The sequence below is a fragment of the Poromitra crassiceps genome (assembly GCF_964638095.1).
Source record: "Poromitra crassiceps genome assembly, chromosome: 15".
Taxonomy (NCBI): Eukaryota; Metazoa; Chordata; class Actinopteri; order Beryciformes; family Melamphaidae; genus Poromitra; species Poromitra crassiceps.
The window spans coordinates 11,992,229-12,007,625 of record NC_139634.1 but is presented as its reverse complement, the minus strand read 5'-3'; the positions used below and the strand labels follow the sequence as shown (position 1 = coordinate 12,007,625).

Genomic DNA, 15,397 nt, shown 5'->3' with positions numbered 1-15,397 from the left:
CACACACACACACACACACACACACACACATAAAAGCTACAAATAAGAGGGGAAATTGTGCATTTTGGCATATAGCCTTTTTTTTTTACACCAATTTCATTCTGAATTAGCCGCTTTCAGAACTGTTTTTCGGGCATATGATGTCATCATCTCCACTCCACAGATGATGACATCATATGCCCGAAAAACAGTTCTGAAAGCGGCTAATTCTGAATAAGCCTGACTGAGACATAAGAATCAAAAGTAATATGCATCTGTCCAATCGACACATAATGACAGTCAAACCATTCCAACATTGTGAGCCAATTTCAAAATGCTGTGTAGCAGGTTCACTCGGTGAACTGAGTACGGTACATTTGGCAAAACGTGAACTTTAGTTTCTCTTTACAAGCGCCGCGCATGCGTACAAGACAATAATATTTCCTCGTTTGTCCGCGTCCGCGAGCATGCCACCAGCCATCTGAACGCATTTGTACTATCGCTATTTTTTCCCTTTTGCGACATATTTTAACAGACCTCCCGTTGACCAAATGAAATGAAGTGCAGCGAAGTGTTGTTTGTAATAGCAGCCGTTACCTCGTTGTTCCCTGCGCTGCTGTGTTGTCAGAATGTGAGCCTGGAGGAGACTGTAACTAACTTCACTGCCTCTTCACTGTATCGCGCTGATTTCGCCTCCTTCACAGAGCACTTTCGCCGTATCCATCAAGTCGGCAGCGAGGAATTTGATCGTCGTCATTTCTATTTTCAGGTAGGGAAGGACTGGAGAGAGGCGTAACATTCCTTCACACTCCAAAACACGCCACTCAAATACACGTTTGTCATTACTTTACAGTTTACACTAGTGATACAAACCACACCCCCTTCACCCCCCTTGCTGAAGGGGGGGGGGGGGGGGGGATTGGCGATTAGTACTGTTTTGACCATTATTTCTTGGAAAGGAAACAAATAATACAAAAAACAATAGTTTAAACAACACGTGATTTGGTATAATGTAAATGGTAGACTCATATGATATATTAAATCTGTAATTTTTCACTAGACATGTTGTGAACAAATGTAGCTTTATTGTACTTCAAACCTCAAACGCCATATTATTATGATAGTTGGGATTAATATTATTATTGTTACTATTAATGGTAGTAACCAGTAGTATTATAGTATTTCACCTTTTACAATTTAAGCAAATCTCCTTCAGACTCCCCTTTTTCTTCTTCTTTCTTTTCTTCTTGTAATAATAATAACTAGAAATCCGAGTGTGGAGAACTCTGGAGATGATGCGCCATGGGTGCAGTTATGCCTCACCCGCATCTCAGCCACTTTGCGGCCTCACCTGCTCTATTGGCATGTGCAGCGCACATGACACCACTGATGACATCACAACTGCCCAACTCGAGTGACATCACAGTTGGGCAACACCCTCAAAGCCAGAGAAACTCCAGATGAGCGAAACTCCGGATGAGCGTGCAAAGCTAAACACAACATGAGTTTGGTCAAACCCCCCAAAAAGTGCCCATGGAACATGAAACATGGAACATGGAACATAGTCTCCTCCCTAGGCAAGTTTATTTGTAGCACATTTCATACACATAGGCCATTCAAAGTGCTTTACATAAAATGGATAAAAAGAAAAGAGCAGTGTTACCAAGTAAAAAGGTCACAGTGCAAAATTATTAACGCTTTTTTTTTGCTTTGTGAGTGAAGTCATGTGCAGCATTATCTTAGATTATGCATTATTGTTAGTGAATTCTGAAAGTCTACTTTTACCGATTCATCCTTCTGGTGACCCCCCACCCCCCCAATCCAAATCAATGGAGTTAGGATAGCCTCACCGAAACCGGGTTGGAAAAAATTAAGTCAAGTCGGCCTTGCCAACTAAGGCAAATATGAAAAAAGAACACTTATTATACTGGTATCATATCGCTTTGCCACAGCTCACGTCCTTATTTTAGTCTTATTTTACCCATTCTCCTATAGTGAAGTTGGCTATATTTGGCTTCTCCTACAGTCAACATTAACGCTAACATACTGTGTTATTGCAGAATGCTATAAAAAGGCACGCATACCTGAATTCATTTTCTGCAGCCCCACCGTCTGCCAAGTATGGCATCAACCAGTTCTCTGACTTATCGCTGGAGGAATTCAGAGGTAGGCCGGCCTGAAATATTTTCAACACATACTGTATATGTTGTTCTGCAGAATTGGATTAGGTATCTTTATATCTATGATTATCATACAGTAACTGCATTTGAACTGTCTCCTCATTCCACAGATTTCTACCTGCGAGCCAGCGCTGACAATGCTCCTCTTTACTCTGGACTGAAAAGAGAGGGACTACCAGATACATTTGACTGGAGGGACAAGACTGTGGTGGCCCCCGTCCAGAACCAACTAGCAGTAAGGATTGATGGATAGAGATATATAGATAGATATTCAGAACCAACTACAGTAGCAGTAAGGATGGATGGATATATAGATAGATGGGCACAAAGCCAAAGGACACAAATTATTTGAGTACTCACGGCTCATAAATCCTTCTGGATCCCCTGTTCCCTTGTCTTGATTCTCCCTTTATGATTGAAGCGGATTTAATAAGTGAAATCAATAAGGGAAGAGTGGGTGGTCCTAATATTTTATACGCTTAGTGCATACTTATCTCCAGTCCTGTAGCAGTAGAGACCACTTTTAATATCAGTATTGATTTCTAAGGCCTTGAATCACATCAGAGAGGGGAAATAAATAAAAAATAGTGGATTTTACAATGAGAATTCAGCTTTTCATCATGGTTATTGGAATTTGTGCTGAAGAAATATACTGAGCTTCGTCTGATTCCGTTTAGAGAATGAGGTGACGTGTGCAAATGTGACACTGAAAACAGTTTTGTATTATTTATTTACATAATGTAATGTGCTTTCATTCAAGAAAGAAAGGTATCGACAAAGCAACATAGCCAGTAGCACATTTGAAATATAAACAGTTTCGTTATTAAAAATGTCAAAATGATACACAGCCCTAAAAGCGGAAAGTGTGTGTTAAAAACTGGAGCAGAGGAAAAGATCTTGCTCCGGGTGAACATGGTTTCTGTCAGTAGATGGCAGCAAAAACCAATTAGTCACAGTCCACTCACACTGGCTAAACCATTTAAACCCAGTCACTATATTCAGTACCCGACCTCAGTGTAAGATACCTTGCTAAAAGGCCTTTAAGAACCCTGGATTTGGTTTTAAAATAAATGTATATAATCCAATTAATGTGTTGTATTTTGTGTTAGGGTTCTAGACTAAACTAGACTTTTTTCTCACATCCATAGACTCCTGGCTTCAAATTCATTTTGGTTTAGGCTATCAGCTGTTATATATATATTTAGCGGATGTAGAATGGTTAAGGAATTCTATTCTCTATCAATAGCCATGTTGGACATGTATCTAAATTGCAAAGCACTCTAATAATTCTGTTGGGAGTGTCTTTTTTTTCCTCAATTTCTTTTCTTTTTTAAGAGACATTAAATTGATTTTGGCAGCAGGGTGGCAATGATCAGGGAGACGGTGTCCTTGAAATGAAAGTCCCAGGTTCAACCTCTGGGACAGTTTCCGCCCTGCTTAAAGCTCCAATGAGAATTGCATTTCTCACTTTCATGGTATAATTGAAGAAAGGGCCTGTGTTAGTGTAAAGTCATGTGCAAAGAGATAGACATGTTGGCTGCAGTGGAAGGTTTGGCTCTCACTCAGTCCTACAAGCTTTGTTATTATCTAACTATCAAAAACTAAAACAATAGTATGCTTAGTGTGTTAGAAAGCAACATCCAACTCTTCCCAACTGAGTTGAATCTTAAAGTTTCCAAAAGTAATACACTGACCTCTCTCCTCTCTGAAGGGCAGAAAGCAAAAAATATTATTTCTCCCTCAGGGGATCAAAAGAGTATCACAAGATATCTCTGGATTCTGTTGGATTTTGGATCTAGTCCTAAAGGATTTCCCCTACCTACATTTTCTCTTCATTGCTTTTTTCTTCTTCTAATAACGATCATTTCATGTGTGCAGTGTGGGAGTTGCTGGGCCTTCAGTGTGGTCGGGGCCATGCAGGCTGTCCAGGCGATAGGCGGCGCGCCGCTGGAGCAGCTCAGTGTGCAGCAGGTTCTGGACTGCTCCTTCCAAAACCAGGGCTGCAATGGAGGCTCCACAACCCGGGCCTTGAGCTGGTTAAAGCAGGTCTTTTATCCACATTAACATTTTTCTGTCCAGTATAACTTAGAATGAGTGCAATTTGGGCTGGGCAATTATATCAATATCGTGATATACGACTAGATACACATATTTGCGTAGGCCTACCCAGAAATCGCCGCCGTGTTGGTACATAGGGGGAAAAGGCTATGGGATTTCAGGTTGGGGATTTCCGTTAAATGGATGAAATAAGGTCTGTGGTTAACAAAGGCATGTGGGAGTGGTAATTTGTGTTCAGCAGGATAATCTTCAGAAAAGCGTTTTCTGAAAATCACGTTTAAAAAAACGCATTTATGCTTCAAAAGTCATAAAAGTGGTCCTCGTCTGTGGAGATTATTCTGCTGAACACAAGTTCCCACTCCCATAAGCTTTTGTTAACCACATACCTTATTTCTTGCATTTAACTGAAATCCCCATTCTAAAATCCCATAGCCTTTTCCCCTTATGAACCAACATGGCGGCGATTTGCTACTTTGGCTCATTCCTGCAGTACTCTATTGTCTTAGATTTTAGATCGTAATATTGGGATATGGCATAAGTGTTGTCTTTCCCTGGTTTTAAAGACTGCATTATAGTAAAGTGATGTTCTGAACTTACCAAACAGTTCTAGCTATATTTGCATTTAGCAACTTAGTCATTATATTATCCACATTACTGATGATTATTTATCAAAGATCTCATTGTGTAACTATTTGGTGAAAGCACCAATAGTCAGGGAAGGAAACCCTGTCTTTGCATTTTATTTTGATCACAGTCTTGTTTTAATAAAAGTGCTTGTGACGTCTCACATATGGCTTTGACATTTAGCCCACTTTGTAGAAAATACAGAGATATTGTGTATCGTCATTGAGCCTAAAATACCAAGATGTGATTTTTGGTCCCTAACTCCAATGGTAAAAGTCTTCCCTGCTGAAGATATATCTTACAAATACTGTATTTCTGTGTCCCTAAAATGGTCATCCATACTAAAGAAGCCCGTTTTCAATGATAACGTCATGTATTTACATTTGGTGGGGGGGATTGATCGCTGCTGTGAAACAAAATCAGGAAACTGCCCACATCAGGGTCTTCCATAAATAAGAGTGTATTCAAATAAGACACTCGCTGAGATCAAGTCTTTTCCTCGCAGACCAGAGTGAAGTTGGTGCCTCGGTCAGAGTACTCCTACAAAGCCATGACGGGAATCTGCCATTTTTTCTCCCAGTCACATGCTGGTGTTGCTTTGAAGGACTTTGCTGCACATGACTTCAGGTAACACACATTTCTGCAACTTCACTTTGAGTGATAATGGCTAAAAATTAACATTGAGGCGGAGTCATGTGGGATTTAATGTGTTTTTACCAAGGACAAACTCCTCTGTTGTTTACTGTGTCAACAGAGACATGGATGGTTCAGTAGCACAGAGGTTCCTGACTCTGGGCCAGTCATTTAGGCCCAAAGGTTACCTTGAGTTGAAGTTATTCAGATCCTCTTGATTTAATATTCAACAGAACATTTGCTTTTTAAATGTATTATTTACATTTTCTCATGTCTTGTCTCTGGACTGTCCTCTGACTGTTTGCAGTAAGGCATCAATACAAGGTGATGCGGTCATGGTTTTGGCCTTTGGGGGTTGATGCTGAGAAATATTTCTGAAATTTACAACCTGATGCTGACCTCTCTTGCTGCTCTGGTTTTTGGTACAGTTTTGTCTTTCCATATGCATGACCTGTATGGGATGGACCCTTTAAATGTATTTATTGAATATAAAAACTCATTGAATGGAACTTAGAAGTAATGAAAAATATCAAGATATATCAAGATGCATCTGTATGCAACATTAGGACAACCCATTATTTTCAGCCTTAACGCAAATATCGATGCCATGCTACCTTTTTAATACTACATTGATCTAGAAGGAAAAAATTTCTCTTGACCTGACCCTCTCAACAACAAGGTTTGTATTTTGCGGGGATATACAGTAAGTGAGATGTTTACTGCCCCATAGCACAAAATGACCATAACATGGGGGAATATCTCTGCTGATTGTTGTTTTCCAGTGGCCAGGAGGAGGCGATGATGGGCCAGCTGGTTGAGTGGGGACCTCTGATTGTTACTGTGGATGCTATCAGCTGGCAGGACTACCTGGGTGGGATCATCCAGCACCATTGCTCCAGTCAGCACTCTAACCATGCTGTCCTGCTCATTGGATATGACACCACTGGTGCGTACATATTGCTGCCGCACTGGCATGATTTTATTTATTTATTATAGCTTACATATTTGAAACTTGCTTTCACAAGTGGAGCATGGTTCACAATGTAAAGCTATTCTAGGCAAGGGCGTCCCGGGTAGTGTAGTGGGGTGCCTACCAACACGTGGGGGGCAGGTTCGCGCCCCCGTGTTACCTCCTGCTTGATCAGACGTCCAGGCACGATTGGCTGTGCCTGCGAGTGGGAAGCCGGATTAGGCGTATGTGTCCTGGTCGCTGCACTAGAGCCTCCTCTGGTTGGTCGGGGCGCCTGTTCGGGGCGGAGGGGAACTGGTGGGAATAGCATGATCCTCCCATGTGCTACCTCCTGCCGGTGAAGCTCCCCACTGTCAAATGAAAAAAAGCGGCTGGCGACTGCACATGTATCGGGGGAAGCAGGTGCTAGTCTACGGCTCTCCCCAGATCAGCAGGGGAGGAGCAGCGACTGGGGCAGAAAAAGGGGGAATTGGCCAAGTACAAATTGGGGAGAAAATGTGAGAAAATCAGGGGGGGTGGGGACTATTCTAGGCAAGATTAAAAAATGTTTTTATCACAAAGTGGGGGTGCAACGGAGGAGAGAAGAACATCCCCACTAATTGCGACCCCTTAGATTTGCCCTATTTGCCTAAATGAAATTCTGGCGTGACATGCACACTTCTCCACCTACAGAGATTTATGAATCAAAACGTTAAGAGTGTAACACAAGCTTTCTCCTGAACAGCAGAGAGCTGCGCTCTGTTCACAGAAAGCTGGACTTTGGTATCAAGCATCACAGACTAGCTGGCTTGGTAAACATGAGCATGCCGTCACATGTGCAGGTTACTGACATCGCATGACATGATATTAGGCTATTGTAGTATATTTTCCCCCCAAACAATTATCACTCGCTGCCATCTGGCACCACCAACGTAATTGCATACATACATACATTGTATGCATACATTACATAGTACAGCTTTAAAACACACAAACGTTTCAGAAATGCATAATTGTTGGTGTGAAAAGAAGGTGGTTCGAAGTTCTTGAAAAGTGGCCTTTGTGAAGACACAAGGGTTTTATCCGACATCGGAGAGATGTAGCCTGGTAAAACCACCCTGATCACATGACCTCACATTCTGTTTGGCCCTACATATCAGTCTGGACTTCCAGCCGCCCACATGGCACATGGATTTCTTGAAATGACAATGTAACCAATCAGGGAGAGCGTACCTGTTGATGGCGTGACCGGGCCAATCAGGGCCATCAGGTCATCAGGATGGTTTTACCAGGCTAGGAGACGTGTACTTACTGAACATAGCTAATACTTGGTTAGTCTTACATAAAATGAAAGATACTTAGGTAATTAGAATGGTTATCTCACTTGCATAAGTACTGATTTTGTTCTATTACTATTATTTTGTATTTGATAATTTACCTATTTTGTATACATTTGCGTCTTGTGGGCATTGTACAACAATGTGAGGGATTATGTAACGACAAAGTGAATCCTGTTACAATACACACACACACACACACACACACACACACACACACACACACACACACACACACACACACACACACACACACACACACACAAACCTACTGCTCTGTGTAAATAATTAAAACTGTGTGTGTGGTCTGTCTTAGGAGATATTCCATACTGGATAGTGCAGAACTCCTGGGGAACCACATGGGGGAACGAGGGTTATGCTTATGTAAAGATAGGTGGCAATGTCTGTGGTAAGTATGATTTTGCGCCTATATACAGTATGTTTTACTTGTATTCTTTTCCGGCAATATGTATACGTAACGACCCCCCTGGAGATTAATACACTGCCTCTCTGTTTGTCTCTGCCTAGGTATTGCAGATTCTGTGGCAGTGGTTTCTCTTTGACAACACTGTGTGTGTGTGTGTGTGTGTGTGTGTGTGTGTGTTTTAAGGTTGTCAAAAGTATTGATAGTATCAATATATATATATTTTTAATGTACACAATAGTCATTTGCAACAGTATCAATACCAGCAGTCCTTTCTCTTAATGAAAAATCAAACATACTACGGTACTGATTTTCCCCTCCATATCATTGGTGGGTATCCGTTGCATGACTAGAGCAGGGCTAATCTGCTGTGTTCTTAATGAGTTTTATTGGGCCTAGATACCACCGTGGTATCAACAGTGGTATATGAAGTATTAATATTTTCCTGGATGTCAGATCGAAGTTAGAAATTCTAGTATCGTGACAACCCAAGTGTATGTCTGTGTTTGTGTGTCTACTGCTGACAAAAAAAATATTTCTTTGCCTTCAAGTGTCACTTTAAATAGTTTTTTTATTGAAACATAATACTGTGTTACATTGGTATGATAAAATAAAACACTTTTTATGCTGAGAAATGTTGATCATAAACGAGTCATCAGCAATTTTACCACACATCACACACATACACACACTGTCAATAACACCAATAGATACACAGTACAAAAAAAGACATGTGGCTCAGTAAATATATTGCATAAGGTGTATAAGCGATTTTTTTTTACATACATTTACCTATACAGAGATCAATCACTGCACAAATACATAACAAAATTAATTTAACACCATAGTATACTTTACAAACAACACCCTATAGTACATTATTATTATTATATTAACATTATTTACATATTATGGTTTTAGTTTTACGCAGTGCAAATTGTCCCATTTTAGATGTCGAAATTGCGGAGACTATTGTTTTATACAGCAGTCTGATACTCCTGCCTAAGACACATCTCAATAGTCTGAAGTGGCTTCCTCTCTTTGACACCTTCCCCATGCTGAAAAACAAAACAAAAACAACAAACGAACAAACCTATTGGATTGGTGAAAACAGGTAACTGGTGTTGCATGGATGCTTTGATCAGCCACACTGCTTCGGCCAATCCATTTGCTTTCAGGTCTGCTATGGTGCACTTACATGATTTTAATGAGAAAACATCTCAAATCAATCTGAACGAGCCATCTGTTCCTGCTGCTATCTGCCTCTCACGGCAAAGCTTACAGTAACATAGTCTAAATTGGTCATTGATTTCTTGAGGGTAGTTTCTGTTTGAATCTGATGCTGAATGACTTGCACCTTATTTTTAATCAAAATCCAATTACTTTTACTTGCTGGAAACAATGTATTTTTAGTACGAATTTTATTGAGAAAACATAACAATGTTTTAATCTTCTGACCTTCCTCAAGTATGTCACAAGACCCAAACACTGCATGTCTTCTCAATAAAACGCACCAGTTTCTTGTTATTCTGAGGTCCGTTACAGTGAAGGAGAGGAAGCCAACTCAGGCGATTGAGACGTGCCCTAGTCTGAGTCGTCACTGCTGCCGTAGGAGCTGTCGCAGCACGCGGCCGTGTAGAGGAAGGTGTCCACGTTGGGGTCCAGCTTGGGCACCCAGTGCCGAGGCACCAGGAACGTGGCCAGGTTGAACAGATCCACAAACACCTTGTAGCGGTCACTAGAGGGGAAAGCAAATCCAATCAAGACTTTTGCTCCAAAATTAGATGCTCACAATTTGAAAAAGGTGAGTGACACGTACTGTACATGTAAAAAGATAGGGTAACTTAAATCTTGCTCAAGTCCTGCAAACGCTTTTACAGACAGGATCCTCTTAAGTATTGAATGAAAAGCTAAAAAAAAATCTCCCATTTTCTCCCCAATTGTACTTGGCCAATTCCCCTTGCTGTCCCGGTCATTGTTCCACCCCCTCTGCCGATCTGGGGAGAGTTGTAGACTAGCACATGCTTCCTCTGACACGTGCAGTCGCCAGCCGCTTCTCTTCACCTGACAGTGAGGAGTTTCACCGGCAGGGCGTAGGGCGTGGGAGGATCACACTACAGTATTTCCCCCAGTTCCCCTCCCCCCGAACACACCAGAGGAGGCAGCGACCAGGACACACCCTTAAATCCGGCCTCCCGCCCACAGACACAGCCAATAGTGTGTGTAGGAGCGTCTGACCAAGCCGGATGCATCACTGCTGGGAATTGAACCGGGTCTCCTCGGTGGTAGGCGAGTGCTTTTACCTCTACACTACCCAGACCCCGAATAGCTTTTTTTTTTTTATTATGTATCATCGAAATAAAGTCTTCAAATATACTCTCCATGTTTACATTAGTATGAAGTGACAATATGACCGGCTCATTTAGATAAGAGCAGAGCAGAGCAGTTCTGTTCTTATCTATATTCACTCTAAACTGTAGAGTGAGTATAGATAGGGGCAGAACAGAACTGCTAAAGGCTTTCAGATCCTTGCAGCGTTGTATTGCAAAGTGTGTAATTGCTATGCTCAGGTGTGTAAAGTGTAACATAGACTACCTGACAGTCGATCTCAGGTAGTGGTAGCCAGACGATCCCCCTGTGCCGGCTTTGCTGCCAATCATGCGATGCACCATGCATACATGATTGTCTAAAGCAAAAGACAGACAGAAACACCCATTGTGTCATGACCAGTGTTTTGGACCTGCATAATCTTCATTTCAGCTACTGCATCAATTGTTGCTTCTGCTTAAAAAGTGAGTGATAAAGCTATAGGCAATTTTTTTTAAAATATATTTTGACTTAATCGTTTTCCCCCTCTTGTTCAGGGATGAGCAGAAGCAGCCAGTGACCAGGATATTCCTGCGACGGCAGTAACTTACATCTCCATTTTGTCATGAGGGTGTCAATATCCATGAGGGAGGTGAGCAGCTGGAACGGAACCTGGAAGCGTGGCTCCTCCCTAAAGGTAAGAAGACAAGATTTTAGCTCCTCCCTAAAGGTAAGAAGAGAAGGTTTGAGCTCCTCCCCAAAGGTAAGAAGAGAAGGTTTGAGCTCCTCCCTATAAGTAAGGAGAGAAGGTTTGAGCTCTTCCCTATAAGTAAGAAGAGAAGGCTTCAGGATTTGAGGATGTACCGGTACTTTGAATGGCTGGTAAAGCAGTGCATGAAAAGCATGGTGGGTGGTGGTTAGAGAAGTGGGTCTGTGACTGGAATACCTAATAATATAGACAGGCTTGGGAACTGTGGAGAGGGAGAAGAATGAGTAATGTTCTCCTGCATCAGCAACTATGATCCTACAAAAGCCCCATGAGCATGGCCTCTAACCCGACTGCTCCACGGCCAGCAGGAGAAGACTATTTTGTCCTCGGCAGCTCCCAGGTGTGAATGTGTACAACCATGAAGCAAGCCGTTAACAAGATGTCAGTCATGTTTCCCTGGATGAATACATGTTAAAGCCCCTGGAAACCCAAATCCACAATAACATTCTAACTATGTCATTTAGGGTCTTATGTACATAATACTCAGCATCTAGAATTATTAGACATTAGTTTCCTTGTACTCTGTAGCACTTTGAGATTTATTGCAAATTAAAAGTGCAATACAAATCAATTTTATATTATTATTATTCAATCCAAATCTGAAATATTGCCATTTAAGTGTTTTTACTGTTTTATGTTGGGTTTTAAGTGGGCGTGGTTATGCTCAAGGCACAAGCTGCAAACCAATCAGGCCAATCAAGTGCCTCTACCCTGCAAATTAAAAAAATGCAACACAATGTATGAAGTTGTGCAGCATGGGGGGCGGGGCAGAGCACTGGGGGCACGTCACCAGACACGCCCACACAGTTTCAGAGCATTAGTGCATAGTTCAGAACTGCGTAGTTTTGCATGATTTTGAAAAATAATTTTATATACTTTGCAACATTTTTAATCATTCGAATTTGGCTGTGTGGTTGTGGTGTGACAAGCTCAAAACACATTTATTTTTGGTTTCCAGAGGCTTTAAGAAACAAATTAGGCCTTCATACCTGTAGAAGTAGATCATCAGAGCACCTTGGAGAGCCTTGTAAGAGAGCCGTCTCTCACCTAGTCAGACACAGGGAAATACACGACTTTCAAGGTAAAATCAGGCTGCTGGTAGAGTTAGAACCTAACATATTTAAAGCCCTGACCAAGACTGGATTAGAGAATATGGATTGGTTTGTTGTTTTAAGTCAGAACTCGGTCAGTAGTTGACCCAGTGCTAGAAGGAAGCACTCACCTTTGCTTACGAGATGGTCATGACGTTTTATATCAAACAGGGAAGTAAAGACCTCTCTCTGTTTGACCAGCTCAGCCATCATCTCCTCCTTCTCTTCAGGATCTGTAATTTTCTTTACAAAATAACCCCAAATGATTTGTTTTTAAATCTTTTTTGTCAATCATCTCTCCACACAAAACAAATCTATGGACAGCAAAGAAAGTTTGTTTTGGAATCTGGAAGGAAATCATCTTATACCTCGATTTTCTCCTTCTCTTTATTCAGCCCGGCGAAAATGTTGATTTCCAGCCTCTCCCAGAAATTGAAGCTATCCTGGTCCAAGCCAGGAGTTCTCTCCAGCCACTCCTGTGGAAGAACAACCCAAGGTTACATTTATACTCTATTCGCATTAGCAGATCTATGCTCTTATCCAGAACACGTTGCCATACATGTAAGTAGAATGTTACACCTACTCATGTATAAACTAGGTGTACAGTATGTCTTCAGACATACCTCGACTAGTTTTAAGAGTGGGGGTTCCTGTTCAGTGGCGAGCAGCAGCTCACTCTCATGGCCTTTGAAAGTGTCCCTGTAATGGCGTCTGTTGTACGGGACCCTCATGTTGTCTGGGACGCCTATCTTGTTCTCCAACAGCCGAAACTGGAGGCTTTGGAAGCCAGAGGCGGGATTCAGATATTCCCTGCACACACAGAGCACAGCACACAAATAACTTAAGCATATATGCACATACTGTAGGTCAGAGAGCAAACCAAAGGGCAAGGAGCACACAGTCATAAAGGGGTGCATCTGATGTTTTTACTGCGAAATCAAGGGTCAAGTTCAGAGACAGAGGTTATTTATAAGCCCACCTGAAGTCAAAGAAGTCCAACGCCGTCATTGTCTCCAAAACAGCAAACTGGTCGACCAACAGCCTGAATATCATCACAATCCTGTGGATGCGAGTGTTGACTTTGAGCATGTTGCGTTCATCACGGACCTGGAGAAACAGTAACATGTTCAGGAAAATAAGAACCGTATAATGATAGTTGTAGATGCATATCCTGAAAGTAGGGAAACAAGTGGTTGTGCACGATGTGTGAGAAAGTTCAAGCCTCTGTGAATGCATTTTATCTTACAACTGTTGTGGTGAATTTGAATCCGGTATCAATTCAGATTCTTTCATGACTGTTGTGGGGTGCAATATGTCAGTATGTGTCACTAGCTCCAGTTGGACATAAACGCAGGGATGTCTGCATCAGTGATTTTAACATCAAAGATAAACCAGACACTTTAGCCTGGATGATGATGTACCCTGACTGAACGACAAAGTCCAAATGTGTAGATAGGACAAGGATAGGTGTACTGCTATGGAATATAACTGGCATGTTAACAGCAATACTGTGTGATGGCAGGATAGTCTTTCCTTTCTGAAAATGTCTGATCTCCTCCTTTCATATGCTAGAAGGCTTTCAATCTTCAACGCTATCAGCTCAGATTCAATGATTTTAATTTATTGTGTCAAATTTACAAATTCAGATTTTATTCCAAAATTGGAAAAAATTTAACGATTATTCTGTATTGTGTTCAATGTTTTTTCTTCACAAACATAAATAATGAAATACACACAAAATAATTCTTTCTGCCCAGAATCATGACTCACATGTCCACTGATGAAGATCTCTCGCACCGAATCAAGTTCCCACAGAATCTGTTTGAACCATAGTTCATAGGCTGGAATATAACACAGGTGTCATAAAGCAGTTAGTATTATGTTACAACCTAAACCGATATAGCTGACTGCACAGTCATCGATAATCACAGTTGATCTGCATTCAGTCACTTACAGTAGTCTTTATTTGTTAAAACAAGTGGGAAAAACTGCATGTGGGGCGAAACAATGTCTTTTTTTATTAAAAAAATATATATATACGAAAACGAATGAAAGAAAAAATAATTTAAAGGAATGAATACAAAATTAAATTTGCAATTTTATTCCAGGGACAAAACAGAAGGAGCTGCAATTAAACAAGGATACAAATACAGTTAAAGCTACAAAGCTGGTTTTACCTTGATGGGTGACAATGAAGAGATGCTCATCATGGATCTTATTCCCCTTCAGTTCACTCTGTAGTACCTGGGCTTTGACTACTTTGTCAAGCTGAAAGTGTTGGCAGGAAATAAACAACTTCAATAACACAAAATGGACTAAAATGGAGGCCAATTCCAATCCGTATCAAACATAAAAAAGCGCAGTTCTGAAGGCTGATATGCATGAGAGGTGGTATTCTCTACCTGAAGGTAATCTCCATAGATGATACCTCCTTTACTGGCCTTGTTAACGCCTGCTTGAGAGCCATCCTCCTCCTCTTCTTTTTGGGGAGGTTTGTTTTTGAATAACCTGCCGTGTGCAGAAACAATGCATTGAGTAACTTTGTTTTTTCAACCGTTTCCATCTGTACAACAATTAGATTAGATTATGTTGAGCACTTAAACTAATGCAAGTGTTACAGGCTTGTGGCAAATCAAGTTAGAGAAAACACGTTTAAAAAGAATACAGCCATCGCTTAAAATGGGAAAATCTTTGAACGTAGCATCTTAAGTGTAACGAGGATCCAAACGTACAAATGCCTCTTCTCAAAGTATGGACATCCACTCATGACGATCCAAATGAGTTGCAGCAAAGTTATGATCCTCTTCCGCGAATAATATTTACTAAACTTGCCATAGAGACAATTCAGACTTTTAAAGGCTCACCTCATCCAATCACACGTGAGGATTAACTCGCCATCCGGCCCGCCTTTATTTGTCCCATCCAAATAGCTGTTGTTTAACTTCTATTGGTGTCACGTGTGTACTTTTCCTGCTAAAAGCACGGTCAAAGGACAATTTCCAAATAATATAATTACCGAAACAACTCACATTATATTTTTCTGCAG

General features: G+C 41.2%; 2 protein-coding genes across 2 annotated transcripts; one reads left to right on the top strand and one right to left on the bottom strand.

Annotated features, from left to right (window-relative positions):
- Positions 1 to 535: 535 nt before the first annotated feature.
- ctso (cathepsin O) lies at positions 536 to 8,401 on the top strand (the record flags this gene model as incomplete). The annotated part of the gene is made up of 8 exons (XM_083651742.1): positions 536 to 748; positions 2,040 to 2,145; positions 2,270 to 2,394; positions 4,038 to 4,205; positions 5,347 to 5,468; positions 6,257 to 6,420; positions 8,077 to 8,169; positions 8,289 to 8,401. The coding sequence occupies 8 exons, from the start codon at positions 536 to 538 to the stop codon at positions 8,321 to 8,323; spliced, it is 1,026 nt and encodes a 341-aa protein (XP_083507868.1). The 3' UTR covers positions 8,324 to 8,401.
- Positions 8,402 to 9,719: 1,318 nt separating this feature from the next.
- On the bottom strand, positions 9,720 to 15,146 carry tdo2a (tryptophan 2,3-dioxygenase a). Its single transcript, XM_083652407.1, has 12 exons — positions 15,084 to 15,146; positions 14,754 to 14,859; positions 14,529 to 14,619; positions 14,122 to 14,192; positions 13,331 to 13,458; positions 12,975 to 13,161; positions 12,720 to 12,827; positions 12,483 to 12,594; positions 12,250 to 12,307; positions 11,103 to 11,182; positions 10,780 to 10,870; positions 9,720 to 9,922 (listed from the first exon to the last, which is right to left on the bottom strand). Exons 1-12 carry the CDS (start codon positions 15,116 to 15,118, stop codon positions 9,769 to 9,771), a joined length of 1,221 nt encoding a protein of 406 aa, XP_083508533.1. The 5' UTR covers positions 15,119 to 15,146; the 3' UTR covers positions 9,720 to 9,768.
- Positions 15,147 to 15,397: the final 251 nt, after the last annotated feature.